The sequence below is a fragment of the Lissotriton vulgaris genome, chromosome 6 (assembly GCF_964263255.1).
Source record: "Lissotriton vulgaris chromosome 6, aLisVul1.2, whole genome shotgun sequence".
Lineage (NCBI taxonomy): Eukaryota > Metazoa > Chordata > Amphibia > Caudata > Salamandridae > Lissotriton > Lissotriton vulgaris.
Genome location: NC_141694.1, coordinates 2,922,757 through 2,938,389, shown reverse-complemented (window position 1 = coordinate 2,938,389; position 15,633 = coordinate 2,922,757). Strand labels below are relative to the sequence as shown.

Genomic DNA, 15,633 nt, shown 5'->3' with positions numbered 1-15,633 from the left:
CAGTTTAAAGTCCCTACCACAGGCCTCAAGATTAAGGAAGACATTTTTAAAGCATCGAAGGCCTGGTTAGAGGCCAGAGATCCCACTGATCCAGCGGTGGTACCGCCAGTGGAAGGGGAGGAGGAGGTGCCTGTGAATGGGCCCGTGTCTCCTCCCGGTAGCAGTGTTTCCTCCAAAGGTCTTTCTCCCGAGGAAAGAGAAGAAAGGGCGAAGGAACGAGCCTACAACATGGAAATGGCAAAACATAAGATAGATGGGCAGTTGGAGATAGAGAATGCAAGAGGAAGGAGAGAAGCTGATATGGAGATCAAAAGATTGGAGTTCGAAAGAGAAAATTTAGCTTTTGAACGAGAGAAAATGGCGAGGGAGATGGAGCTCCAAGCGAAGAGTTTAGAGTTGAATCCCTCTGGTGGCAGCATCCCATCTGTGCCTGCAGAAAGTAGGTTTTATTTTCCCAAAGATGTGATCAAAGATTATCATAAGAATGAAGATATTGGCCAATGGTTTAAAGCGTATGAGTTAGCATTGTTGGCCCACCGGGTCCCTGAGAAGGATTGGGGAGCGGGGTTGTGGGGTCGCTTTGTGAATGAGGGGAGAGATACCCTGTTAGATATTCCTATGGAGGATAGGATGTCGTATACTCATATGAAGGATGCTTTAATGTTGAGGTATGGCCCTACCCCAGAAAAGTACCGACAAGCCTTTAGAGAATGTAAGAAATTGCCTGGTACGACGTGGGTTAAGTATGTGTCATATTTTTGCAGAGCCATGGATGGTTGGGTAAAGGGCAGCAAAGTGGAAAGTTATGAAGCTCTTAATGATGTGTTTTGCTTGGGAGCACTTGTTGAATAACTGTTTTCCAGAGCTGCGCCAGCACCTTATTGATAGCAAGATATCTAACCCTAGAAAACTTGCTGAGGAGGCGGACCGCTGGGTCAGTACCAGAGTCCATAAGGGTCCAGTGGGAGACTCAGCCAAAGGTGGGCAGGGTCCCCAGCATAAGAGTGGGGGGACAAGGGTAAGCAGAAGGAGTCCCAGAAAGGGCCCAAAAGTAATCCCCAAGGGAACCAAGGGAAGGGTTCCCAGCCTCCCCCTATGAAGAAGTTAGGGGCCCGACAGGTAAATCTGTTCATAGGGGCCCAATGACCTGCTACGTCTGTAAGCAGGTGGGACATCATTTTTACGATCCCCAGTGTCCCATGAGGGTCACGAATGCACCGCCGCGTGCACCCCCGTCAGTTGGCGAGTGTAGCCCTGGGAGGGGAGGAGATGGTTGCCCATGGTGGGAGGGATCCCGCAGAGATGTCCCTGGTCTCGCTAGGAGACATGGAAATGGTCCCTCCACCCCCTCTGCCTAGTAACACTAATAAATATAGGCAGTGGGTGACCATTAATGGCCATAGAGTGGAAGCTCTCAAAGACACCGGAGCGAGTGTGACAGCTGCCAAGTGTCACTTGGTGTCCAGAGAGCAGGTGGTTCCCCATGCTTTCTACCTCGTGATAGCTGCCGACAACTCCCAAAAAGAGTGTGAGGTAGCTCAGGTTTCCTTTGAATGGTGGGGGAGTTTCAGGTACTCTTCAGGTTGCTGTGAGGCCCGCCATGCCTGTTGATTGTCTCCTGGGCAATGATTTGGAAGACTCCCCTTGGGCTAAGGTGGAGCGAGCATCACATTTAAAAATGTTGGGTGTGCCAGAGTGGGTGTGTGCGACCACTCGATCGATGACAGCGAGTAAGGGTGTTGATGGGGTCCCGGAGCCTGAAAGTATGGCCCAGGACCCAGCTGTGGGGAGAAGAGGCAGGAGGCATGGGAAACCGGCCCCCACCGTTACCCGTGGTCCAGGAGGAGGTAGACCCCGAGGGGGATGCCCTGGAGCCCACAGGGGAACAAGTTCCTGAACTGGTAGACCTGCCCGAGCTGACCCATTGGCAGCAGGATGGTGGTCCCTCCAGGGAAGAATTTTGCGCAGAACAGAAAGTGTGCCCTTCTCTTGTGGGTATGAGGCAGCAGGCCTCAGCCCAGACCGCAGGTGATCAGTCAGGATCGCATTTTGTGTACTGGGAGAATGACCTCCTGTATAGCAAGCCTAAGGCTGCTGAGCCTGGGTCTGCCCGTGTGCTGGTGGTACCCCAGTGCTTCAGAGCCTTCCTACAGGGTTTGGCTCATGACGTTCCGTTAGCTGGACATATGGGGCAGGACAAGACCTATGACAGGCTTGTCACCAATTTTAATTGGCCCCAGATGAGAAGGGATGTAGACATCCATTGTAAAACCTGTCACACTTGCCAGGCAAGTGGGAAAAGCGGAAGGAAGCTTAAGGGTCCCCTCAAACCTATTCCAGTCGTCAGTACCCCCTTTGACCGGGTGGGGATTGACATTGTTGGGCCCCTGGACCCCAAGACAGCCCTGGGCAACAGGTTCATCCTGGTCTTGGTGGACCATGCCACACAGTACCCGGAAGCCATCCCTCTCCGAACAGTGACGGCCCCCGTGGTGGGACGGGCGCTGATGGGTGCTTTCTCCTGCATGGTGTTCCCCAGAGAGGTGGTGTCAGACCGGGGCACCAACTTCATTTCCAATTATATGAAGACTCTGTGGAAGGAGTGTGGGGTAACCTACAAGTTCACCACTCCTTACCACCCTCAAGATAATGGGCTGGTTGAGAGATTCAACCGGACCCTTAAAGACTTGATCATGGGTCTTGAAGAACCAATGAGGCATAAATGGGACGTCCTCTTGCCATTCCTGCTGTTTGCTTACCGAGAGGTGCCGCAGAAGTCTCTAGGGTTCAGCCCCTTTGAGCTTTTGTATGGTCACCCGGTAAGAGGACCTTTGAGTCTGGTCAAAGAAGGCTGGGAGCAATCTCCCAGGAAACCTCCCCAGGATGTATACAGTTACATGCTGGCCTTTAGGAACCAGACTTGGCGCTTCAGAGATCTTGCTCAGGCAAATCTGGAGGCCAGCCATAAAGAGATGAAGCGGTGGTATGACCAGAATGCCACTATGGTCGAACTTCAGCCTGGTCAAGAGGTTTGGGTCATGTCCCCTGTGGAACCTTGTGCGCTCAAGGATAGGTGGACTGGACCGTTCAAGGTTGTGGAGAAGAAGAGTGATGTCACCTACTTGGTGGACTTGAAATCTCCCAGCAACCCCTTGAGGGTCCTGCATGTCAACCGGTTAAAGCCCCACTTAGAAAGGTCCAAAGTGGGCATGCTCCTAGCTACATATGTTGGAATGGAGGAGAAGAGCGAGCCTCTTCCTGACCTCCTGTACGCAAAAGAGCAAGACGGGTCAGTGGATGGTGTTGTCCTCTCTGACACACTGACCCTTGAGCAGCAGCAAGATTGTCGCCAACTGTTGGGACAATTCCCTGATCTATTCTCCTTGATTCCTGGTGTCACTCACTGGTGTGTCCACGACGTGGACACCGGGGACAGCCCTCCTGTGAAGCACAAGGCTTACAGGGTTACTGACAAGGTCAGCGCATACATTAAGGAGGAGGTCTCCAAAATGTTTGCCTTAGGGGTGGTTGAGTCCTCTAGCAGTCTTTGGGCCAGCCCAGTGGTCTTGGTCCCGGAGGCTGCGGCGCCTGGTGCTTCACCCGAACTTCGGTTCTGCGTGGATTACCGAGGGCTCAATTCGGTCACCAAGACCAATGAGCACCCCATCCCCAGAGCTGATGAGCTCGTAGATCGGTTGGGGGCTGTCCGGTACCTTAGTACGTTTCATCTGACGTCTGGGTACTGGCAGATCGCCTTGACTGATGGGGCGAAGGAGAGGTCCGCATTCTCCACACCAGATGGGCTGTACCAGTTCCGGGTTATGCCCTTTGGGATGAAGAATGCCCCTGCCACTTTCCAGAGGGTGGTCAACCAGGTCTTGGCTGGACTGGAGGATTTCAGTGCCGCCTACCTGGACGACATTGCATTGTTCAGGGCCAGCTGGGAGGAACACCTGCGCCACCTCCAGGAAGTGTTGTTGGCCCTGCGCAGAGCAGGCCTCACAATCAAAGCCAGTAAGTGCCAGATTGGGCAGGGTTCTGTGGTGTACTTGGGGCACCAAGTAGGGAGCGGCAAGGTGGCCCACCTGCAACCCAAGATATATACCATCCTGGCTTGGGCACCGCCCAAAACCCAAACTCAGGTGAGAGCCTTCTTAGGACTCACGGGTTACTACAGGAGGTTCGTCAAGGATTACGGTAACATCGTGCACCCCTTGACTTCGCTGACTTCCAGGAAGCAGCCACGAAATGTGATTTGGACTGACGCCTGTCAAACGGCCTTTGACACTCTGAAAACTGCAATGTGTTCGGCACCCATACTCCAGGCACCCGACTTTTCTAAAGAATTTGTTGTCCAGACGGATGCTTCAGAGCATGGCGTGGAGGCTGTTCTAGCTCAGGTGAATGAAGAGGGCCAATACTTACCCGTAGCCTTCATCAGTAGTAGGTTACTTCCCAGGGAACAGAGGTGGAGTGCGATAGAGCGCGAAGCATTTGCTGTGGTCTGGGCGCTGAAGAAGACCCTACCTGTTTGGGACTCACTTCCGGGTTCAGACAGACCACAGGCCCCTCAGATGGTTGATGCAGATGAGTGGTGAGAATCCGAAACTGTTGAGGTGGTCCATTTCCCTACAGGGGATGGACTTCATGGTGGAACACCGCCCTGGTACAGATCACGCCAATGCTGATGGTCTGTCCAGATTTTTCCGCCTTAGTGATGAGGACGCCATAGGTCAAGGGTAGTTCTCCCCCCATTTCAGCTGGAGGGGACACATGTTAGACCTGACATCATTGGCTTGAGTCTCTCCTCCATTTTTTCTGTGTGCCTCCTATGTTGACAATGTTTTTGCTGGTATATCGCTCTGGGCACTGTGCCACTGCTGATCAGTGCCGCGGTGCAAGTGCTCCCTATGTTAAATTACTGTATCGATTGAATTCCACGATTGGCTTATTTGGTTTACTGTCAGTCTCTAGTCTAGTGCACGCGGAGTGCTGGGGCTTGTAAATCCAAATGCCGCTAGTGGGCTTGCAGCACGTGTTGTGCCACCCACACGAGCGGCCTAGTAAAAGTATGTCTACAGGTCTGTCATTGCTAGACCTACGTGCAGTCTTGTACTGTCACGCGGACTGCGCAAGTACGCCTACTTGCCAGTCCCCCAATCCTTCCCTTACCTGCATATTAGTCACCCCTATGATAGGCCAGAGGGCAGGGTGCATTGTAAGTTTAAGGTAGGACAAGCCTGTCGAAGTTGGCATGTCCTAATAGTGAACCACCGCCATATTCGTACTTCACTATCTTAAGGTCGCCTGCTCTCCGTTAGTTAGAATGGGCTGCTGGGACTATTATTGGTATGATCCTAGCTGGCTCGAGGAGCATGGTGCAATGTCGAGTTTGGTATCCCTGAACTCGGAGTTTGATAACGCATCCGTTTGGGTGGATGGTTTTTGGACTCTGGGTTTGAAAATAGCACTTTTAGAAAGTGACTATTTTCTTGCCTAACTATTTCTGGTTTCTGCTGGTTTGGTGTGTGTGTGACAGGGGCTGGGTGGCTCCAGAGTTCTGAATGAGTCAGTGTGGGGTGAGTGGTGCATCTGCATTGAGAGTAGGGGAAGAGTAGCCCTTGATAGCTGGCCCTGCCCGATACAATGCTGGCTCCACCTCCTGCCGAGCGACGGATAGCTCTGTCCTGCCAGTGACAATACTGACTCCACCTCCTGCTGGGCATCTGAGGACCCAGCCCTGCAGTGTGAATAGGCCAGTTTTCTCTGCCTGGCTTCACCCACAAAAGCCCCGGAATGAGGGGGAGTTCCCCTGCATGGACAAAGGGATCAAAGCCGAAAAGGGGTATATGAGAAGGACCCCTGAACCAAGACTTTAGATCACTTCTGACAAGGAACCCTGAACAGAGGACAAGAAGCCTGCTGATCAAGGACTTGCCTACCCCTTCTGCCAGAGTGCTGTTTGCTGGGGGGAATCCTGCAGTCACTTCTTTATTTTTGCCAAGGAACCAGGAGAGAGGAACTGAGTGTGTACTCTCGAACTTTGCCAAGGAAATCTCCAAGGGCTGGAAGAGTGCCAGCATCCTGTTGAAGTCACAGGGCTAAAGGACTTCACCATTTGCTAAAAGCGCTTGTTGCTGGAACCTGAGAACCCAGCACCTCCGAAAGAATCCAGCAATCTCGACGCCGACGGATGCCGCCGAATCCAGCTCCACATCGTGAGTAACGGCTCCAGTGTCCCGCTTCCTCGACGCCGGCCGCCGGGCCCGATCGACGCTAGTAGCGAAGCCGCTGCCGACGCCTCGATCCCGAGCCCTCTCGACGCCATGAGCGCTGCTCACTCTTGCAACATCATCATCGACATCGACGACGACTGAGGCCCGATCGACACCGAAGACGTGACGCCGGACTGCTCGACGCCGCTGATCATCGTGTGCTTCACTTTTCCAAGGTACTGTGTTGTGGGGGGTCCGTGTGACTCCGGGCTCGACGTAGCGCTCCTCGCGGTCGACGCCGAACCTTGGGATTAACTTTACCTCAACGTTGTGTGACTCCCGTGTGGGTTACATTGTTGCCAAGAACTGAGATCTAAAGAAGAAGACTTGCCTTTTGTTACTAAAGACTTTGTGCTAAGAAGAAACTACGCTTCAACTATTATTTTTCCTTCCAAGAGTATTTATTAGGATTGTGGTATATTTTTGTCGTTATTTGGTCTTGTGCTAAGCCTTGTATAAACATTCGTATTTTTATAATACTACTGTGTTGTGTCCATTTGTAGTGTCTCCACTTTATTACTGTATGTGGTCGTAAATGCTTAACGCACTGCCTCTGATATAAGCCTATCTGCTTTGCCAAGCTACAAAGAGGGTGAGCAGGGGTTATCTAAGTGTGTGATCGTCTTGCCCTGACTAGAGGAGGTGAGTCCCTATTTGTCAGAAGTGTATACCTCTGCCAACTAGAGACCGCCGAGTCTAACAGTCCCAAATGTTAATATACAAATTCTGAAGTCACTAAGGTAGCATTGAAGAGTTCTGAGTTAATTTTGAGCACTAACCACTGAGTGTAATCTGTAAGCACACTTGCCACAGTAGTCAATAACAGATGACACTAAGGGCAGATGGATGTTGAAAAGATTTGATGACAATTGTACTCACAAATGAGATCTCTTTATAACCAATTTTCTGACCTGGTTATTTCTGGTCCTTTCTTCACAGGGGGAGCAGACACCATCCGGTTGGTGAATTCCGGGAATGCTTGCAAAGGTAGGGTGGAGATCAAACACGAGAATCGCTGGGGCACGGTCTGTGACAGCGACTGGGACTTGAAGGATGCTGAGGTGGTCTGTAGACAACTGAACTGTGGATCAGCATCCAGAGCAGAAACAAGAAATGAAATATTTGGAAGTGGTGTCTTCCCCGTGTGGATGAGTGACGTCAGGTGCACAGGAGCAGAAAGGTCTCTCTTTGATTGTCCACGCGGTTCCTGGGGACTCAACAGCTGCTCGTTAAGGAGGGATGGTGGAGTGCAGTGCAGTGGTAAGAGAAGCCAACAGCAATCCTTCAACTCCATGAAAAGTCACAAACTAATTTTTAAAAGTACCGTTGTTTTGATCAAAAAATGCACAATACATAACAACATCACATTACTATCATAAATCATAAAATAAATGAATAAAACAAGAAAATATTAATCTTAAGAGATGCAGAAAAGTAATTTGGCAAACTGAATTGGATTTATTAAGAGCTACACAGTCTTGCAATGTCCTCCAGATAATGCAAAGTCTTTGAAGGCAACAAATGCAGAAGGAGGCCCAGTGGTTCAATCCTATATGCAAATGACGTACGTCTAGCATCAGACCCTCTCACTTCTGTCCCTTCAGTATGTGCAGGTTATAAGGTGAAGAAGTATCTGTAGGAGAGTAGGGTCTGCAATCCTATGATCACCCGGACTTTTTGCTTTTGTTTCACTGGTTTACGACTTTCTCGGGCTGTGGGCCTGCTAATCAGACCCACAGCCTAGCTGTTCTCCCACTAAATTGATGCGTGTACCTTAGGTGCATTACCCAATTGGAACTGGGCCACCTTGTCAGACCCTGTAACTCAGGGCATCGGTGTACCCAGGGCCTACCAGGGGCTGAAGCATGTATTATGCCACCCCCGGATGGCCAGCTAAATCTGACACAACTGGCTGCACGACAGCTGGGGCAACGTGGCGTACCCGCTCGTTGCTTTAGGTATAGTATTCCTATATCTAACCTTGCAATGGACACCCGAGTTCCTATCAGTCACTCCTATGGCAGGCCTTGACAATCCTGAAGGCAGAGTGCATGGAACCGTGTGAATTGGGCTCTGGCACGAGCCGAGCCCGGTTGCAGCTTGCGGAACCAAGACCCAATGGCTGTTCCATGATAACGCGTATCATATCGGTAACTTCGGTATAGCGTTATCAAGACATGTCGAGTAAGGTGTCATATGAATCGGGATGCTGCCCCCTCACCAATTCTGGCGACGAGGTTAGCATTCCGCCCTTCTAGAGGGACACGACATGTACGTAACTGTGAACCCCGGTTAAAGTTAACTGAAGCCTCAGCTCCTCAAAATGGATGCTGCCACCACAGAAACAAGTCTGACCTCCTGCTGCTGGGAGTCCTTCCAGCAAGGAGAGCTTGGACACAAGGGTTCCTGTCAGGGGCGGTGTTCGCACCATCCCAGACAGGGTTTTGTGTATTCTGGGTAGGTAGGGCTTTGCGAGAAGGTGACTGCGGAGTGGCACCCCGGTGCTCACTACGCATCTGCCGGCTAGAACCAGTTCCAGGGGCGCGCGGCCCCTGACCTGGGAAAAGTCCGGCAGGGGAGAGGGGTGTAACTACCCCCCTTCCTGGTCCCACCCCTAGGGCAGGACCTAGTCATGTACCCACCCCTTTCTTTAGGATAAAGGCCGGAGCGGGGACCCTTCCAAATTAGATCATCTTTGAATCAAGAATACTTTCTACGAAAGGACTTCGAGACTCTTCTCAAGATTTCTCCCTTGTGGCTAAGGAATAGTCACCCTGCGTCCGCAGGCACCATCTAAGAACTCTGCGGTTTGCTGCAAGTCCTTCCTCAGGAATCCGACTGCTCAGTTCGACGAGAACCGGCTTCCCTGGCACCTCTGACCTCTACCCACATCGTCAGCTCAGCTGAGATCTGTGGGTGCGACGAGACCTTGAGGGACCGGCCATCATCAAAACCTGCACGCTTTCTTAAACAGCAAAACCACCTAAGGAATCCTCTGGTGAGTGCTCTGGGGTACGAGAAGCCCCGACCCTGCGCAGCTCCAGCACCGAAATGCAGCCTCCCAGCATCTCCACGATCTGCGTGGGGCCCTTCTGCTCACTGTTCAGCCCGTTGTCCGATCACTAGCCGCTGGCTTGTGACTCTCTTGACGACAACCGACAACCAACGCTGCTGGTCTGGTTGCTCCAGACTGGCCTTTGCTCCCTTCTGCGAGAGGAGCACCCCGGACCCTCCTGGTCCACTCAAGACGCCATTTTAGGCCCACCACGTGGCCCTGAAATCTGCCAAGGCTGTTGCCCCAATCCTGGGCCCAGCGACGCCGACAGCATCAACCTTCGTGGGACAGCTCGCACCTCCATCGTCGCCCACTCACCTAGTCGAGGTGACGGCCACCCGGTGCCTTCCTGGTACCCTCTGACTACTGGCTAGTAGTACGAACTTGGTCCCCTCTGCTTTCAGGTATCATCGATCACTGATCCAGGCTTGGATCTCTACGAACTATTCATCACTGGTTGCCGGCCAGCAACTCCTCTCTTCCGGCTCCTGGCTCGTCAGCAAAGACCCCCGACGCCTGTAAGACTTGTGCAGCCGCAGCCCTCGTGGCTAGGTAACTTCGGCATTTCGGTGCCTGCATAGCCTCCTTACTTTAGGGTCCCGAGTCCCTCGCTTCCGACTTGCCTTATCGGGTTCGCCCGAGACCACTAGAACTTTCCGTGCCCTCGGGCACTTGTTTTAATTGTGCACTTGAAGTATTTTCCTAAGAGTTTTGTTCTGTGCTTAGTACCCTGTCCTCATAAAGAGTACAGGGCTGTTGTGATTCTAATAAATATACTGTTTATTTTCATAACACTTGTGTGGTGTCCTTTCACTTGGTGTTCAAGGGGTATGTGATGGTATAACAGCTGGCTTAACACGCCCTCTAGAGTTTAGCCTGAAGACTGCTCGTATCCACGCTACTAGGATAGCTGGTCTAAGGTTGACTTACAACCAATCACCATAAGGGTCGTTTGGACCGATGCATAGTGGTCGCTAGAATAGCGAACGCTGCATATCGGGCCAACTTCTCACATTGGTGAGCAGCGGTTGGGATTTGAGCTTGCTGTTGTTCTACCACGCGTATCCTAAGAATATCTTGTGAAAGATCGCATAAGTACTCCAGGTACATATAACTTAGCTTAGAATACTCTGAGTTCTACTGAACCAGCTGTTGTAGCTCCTCAAGGCTTAGCACACCTTGGCTACAACTCTTAGCAAGGGATCAGTAGGTAAACACATAGTGTAGGTAGGTGCATCACTTACACCACACTAGAAGCAGCATGTCAGACAAAGGAGGAAACTCTGAGTCTCCCCTTGTGTCAGTCGACCTTCCACAGGTCACCTCCAGATATGCTGCACTTAGCTTCCACGAGATGCGACAGATCTGTACATCTCGGAAGCTAAAACAGGGTGCAAACCCTACCATTCCGTTTCTGATTGGTCTCTTGGAGACTTATGATGCAAGGAGGGCGGGTAACACCGACCCTTCTCATCCAGAAGTGGATATGCCCCCCCTCGAGGGAACCCGAGGTGACCCTGACCTTATCCATCTCTCCGCAGAAGGTGAAGAGGAGGACGAGGAGCCAGAGACATCTGGGGACGAGGCAGACAAAGGTCCAGTCATAGTTAGCCAGCTAACTCAGGACAACTTAAGCCGGCACGAGAATGGTACTAGGAGACCCCTGGGGCCTCTCTCGGGCCAGCTTAACATTGGGAACGGACGAGTTAGGTCTCTGTCGAGAGGCTCTAACAGATCCGTTCAAACCAATGGCTCTCAAGGCTCTGCTCGAAGAGGGATGACATCCCCTCAGAGGAGAGTGTACGAAGCGAAGGAGCGGGAAGTCAATCTGCAGATCGAAAGGGAAGAACTTGCCCTAGCCAAAGAGAGACTCGCCTTTGCTCGAGAGCAAGAATTGAGTGGGACCATTCCCACTGGTGGCAGCATTCCCCCACGGGAACCCAGGAGTTTAGACACTAAGCACCTGAATAAGATAGTGCCCCCCTTTAAGCAAGGGGACGACATCCACAAATGGATTACTGCTTTGGAGCGGGCCTGCACTGTACAGTGCCTCCCCCAGAGTCAGTGGGCAGCTATCTTGTGGCTCTCCTTTGAAGGTAAAGGTAGAGATAAGCTCCTCACTACTAGAGTCGAGGATGCTAACAATTACCAGGTCCTGAAGAACACACTGATTGATGGGTTCGGCCTAACCACTGAGCAGTACAGGTTGCTGTTCAGGGATACCCAGAAAACTCAGTCTCAGGACTGGTCTGACTTCGTTGATTGTGCCACTAAGGCTCTGGAGGGCTGGTTGCTGGGCAGTAAGGTTACTGATTACACAGGATTGTATAATTTAATCATGCGAGAACAGATTTTAAACAATTGTCAGAACCAGTTGTTGCATCAGCACCTTGTCGACTCGGATCTGACCTCTCCCCAAGAATTGGGAAAGAAGGCAGACAGATGGGTCAGGACAAGGGTTAAGCAAAACCAGGGCCAGAACCAGGGTGGTCAGAAAAAGCAGACCAGAAGGGTAAAGATTCAAAAGGGGAACAAACTGACCAGAAGTCTTCGACAGGTCTCCAACAACCCAAAGAGGGGGGGGGTCAGGCTTCCCAGAAAAAGAAAAATCAAGAAGGCCAATCGAAAAGGTGGTGCCAATACTGTAAAAGTAAAACTCACTGGTTTTAGTGCACCAAGAAAGGAGGGCAGACTCCTGCTACTGCAGCCCCTAAGGCACCTGTGCCCCCTAGTACAGCCAGCAGTAGTAGTGCGCCTCCCAAGGGACTAGTTGGGTTAACCTTGGGTTCTGAGGGGTGTGACAACTTAGTTGGTACGCTCACTCAGGCTGTCCTTGTCTGTACGGGGGATTTGGATATATCCCCTGATGTCAGTCCCAATACTTTGGGCAAATACCGACAGACGCCTTTAATTAATGGAAGAATGGCTCAGGCCTATAGGGACACGGGTGCCAGCGTCACCATGGTGACGCCTAACTTTGTGCACCCTGGACAGATCATGCCAGGTACAGATTTCCTGGTGACCAATGCCAGCAACGTCACTACCAGTCATAGTTTGGCGATTGTTGCTTTCTCCTGGGGAGGGGTAAATGGCCAGAAAAAGGTTGTTGTTAGTTCAGACCTCCCAGTAGATTGTTTGTTGGGCAATGATTTGGAGTCATCACAATGGTCAGAAGTGGAGCACCGGACTCACATGGAGATGTTAGGCTTGCCAGCACATGTGTTTGCTGTGACCAGGTCACAGGTCAGACGATGCCCCACTGAACAGGTGCTGGATCCTGGAACAATGGACCAGACACCTCCCAAGAAGAAGAGCAGTCTGGTTAAGGCCTCGCCTTCCCCCTTGCCCCAGGTCGAGGATCAAGTCTCAGAGGAGGCTGGCCTCCAGGAATTGCGGGAAACTGAACCTAAAGAACTCGAACTTGATCAAGTTGAGTTTCTGGGCTCAGGGGGACCCACACGAGAAGACCTGGGGAAGGATCAATTAGACTGCCCTTCCCTTGAACCCCTCAGACAGCAGGCTGCTGCTGAGGCTGCTGGGAACGCCACAGGTACCCACAAGGTATACTGGGAAGATGGACTCCTGTACACTGAGGCAAGAGACCCCAAGCCTGGCATGACCAGGAGGCTGGTTATCCCCTTGTCTCAGCGTGGTTTCCTCCTTACCTTGGCCCACGAGATTCCCTTAGCAGGACACTTAGGCCAGATGAAGACGTGGGACAGGCTTGTCTCACACTTTCATTGGCCTCACATGAACGAAGATACCAAGGAGTTTTGTTGCTCCTGTGTCACTTGCCAAGCCAGTGGTAAGTCAGGTAGCACTAAAAAGGCCCCCCTTATACCAATGCCTGTGGTGGGGGTGCCCTTTGAACGGGTGGGGATTGACATCGTCGGTCCCATGGAACCACCAACAACATCAGGGCACAAGTTTATACTGGTGGTAGTGGATCATGCCACCAGGTATCCTGAAGCTATTCCCTTTAGGACCACTACAGCCCCTGTGGTGGCAAGAGCCCTAGTTGGAGTATTCTCCAGAGTGGGCTTCCCTAAGGAGGTCGTCTCTGACAGAGGTGCAAACTTCATGTCGAGCTACTTGACTGCTATGTGGAAGGAATGTGGTGTCAACTACAAGTTCACTACAACCTATCATCCACAATGCAATGGGCTTGTTGAGCGGTTCAACAGGACCCTGAAAGGGATGATTCATGGACTACCTGAAAAGCTTAGGCGTAGATGGGACGTCCTGATTCCCTGCCTTTTATTCGCTTACAGAGAAGTCCCACAGAAGGGGGTTGGCTACAGCCCTTTTGAACTTTTGTACGGGCATCCTGTAAGAGGACCCCTGTGCTTGGTGAAGGAAGGATGGGAGAGACCTCTCAAAAAGCCTGCAACCAGCATAGTGGACTATGTGCTTGGTCTCCGCTCGCGGATGGCTGAGTACATGGAGAAGGCATCCGAAAACCTTAAGGCCAGCCAAGAACTTCAAAAAGCTTGGCATGACCAAAAGGCTGTCTTGACTGTTTATCAGCCCGGGCAGAAGGTGTGGGTGTTGGAGCCAGTGGCCCCAGCAGCACTCAAGGACAAATGGTCCGGGCCCTACACCATCCTGGAGAAAAACGGAGAGGTCCCCTACCTGGTAGACCTTGGAACTCCCCGGAGCCCCCACAGGGTGCTCCATGTCAACAGGCTCAAAGCATATGTTGATAGGAAGGACATGAGTTTGCTCATGGCCATAGATGAGGGACAGGAGGAGGAGAGTGACCCTCTCCCCGACCTGCTCACTCAGAATCCTGACGATGGATCGGTAGACGGTGTTGTCTTTTGTGGCAGCCTCTCCGAACATCAACAGGAGGATTGTAAACCGGTTCTTCAATCCTTCCGGCATATGTTCTCTCTAACACCCAGTCAGACCAATTGGTGTACCCATGAGGTTGACACTGGTGACAGCTTTCCAGTCAAGAGTAAAATCTACAGGCAGCCCGATCACGTTAGAGACTGCATCAAAAGTGAAGTGCAGAAAATGTTGGAGCTGGGAGTCATTGAACCCTCGGATAGCCCCTGGGCTAGTCCCGTAGTTCTAGTGCCAAAACCTCACACCCCGGGCGGTAAGAAGGAGATGAGGTTCTGCGTAGACTACAGGGGTCTCAATGCAGTCACTAAGACGGATGCCCACCCAATACCAAGGGCAGACGAGCTTATCGATAGATTGGCTTCGGCCAACTACTTAAGTACATTTGACCTGACAGCTGGGTATTGGCAAATCAGGTTAGCTGAGGACGCCAAGCCTAAGACCGCATTTTCTACCCCTGGTGGGCATTATCAGCTCGTGGTGATGCCCTTTGGTTTGAAAAATGCACCTGCCACCTTTCAACGGTTGGTGAATCACGTTCTCACTGGGCTGGACGACTTCTGTGCGGCGTATCTTGACGATATTGCTGTCTTTAGTTCCACCTGGGAGGATCACCTGGTCCACCTGCGGAAAGTGTTAGAGGCTCTGCAAGCAGCAGGTCTCACTATCAAGGCTACCAAGTGCCAGATAGGGCAGACACAGGTTGTATACTTGGGCCACCTTGTCGGTGGAGGCCAAGTTCAACCACTGGAGAGCAAGATACAGTCAATCAGGGACTGGGCTCCTCCAACCACCCAGACTCAGGTTCGAGCTTATAATAATAACAAGAACAATATCCAGCAACAGGCAGCGATAACAATAACAAGAACAATATCCAGCAACAGGCAGCGATAACAATAACAATAACAATATCCAGCAACAGGCAGCGATAGCAATAACAAGAACAATATCCAGCAACAGGCAGCGATAACAATAACAAGAACAATATCCAGCAACAGGCAGCGATAACAATAACAAGAACAATATCCATCAACAGGCAGCGATATAATAATAACAAGAACAATATCCAGCAACAGGCAGCGATATAATAATAACAAGAACAATATCCAGCAACAGGCAGCGATAACAATAACAAGAACAATATCCAGCAACAGGCAGCGATAACAATAACAAGAACAATATCCAGCAACAGGCAGCGATAACAATAACAAGAACAATATCCAGCAACAGGCAGCGATAACAATAACAAGAACAATATCCAGCAACAGGCAGAGATAACAATAACAAGAACAATATCCAGCAACAGGCAGCGATAACAATAACAAGAGCAATATCCAGCAACAGGCAGAGATAACAATAACAAGAACAATATCCAGCAACAGGCAGCAATAACAATAACAAGAGCAATATCCAGCAACAGGCAGCAATAACAATAACAAGAACAATATCCAGCAA

The 15,633-nt window shown here is 51.2% G+C and overlaps 1 protein-coding gene across 1 annotated transcript in view; it reads left to right on the top strand.

The window, feature by feature from the left end:
- The window catches only part of LOC147706665 (CD5 antigen-like), a 91,583-nt gene that overhangs the window by 57,860 nt on the left and 18,090 nt on the right, over positions 1-15,633 (top strand). Inside the window, exon 4 of the mRNA XM_086925811.1 lies at positions 7,215-7,535. Coding sequence (XP_086781937.1) covers positions 7,215-7,535 — 321 coding nt within the window. The remainder of the gene's footprint in view (positions 1-7,214; positions 7,536-15,633) is intronic.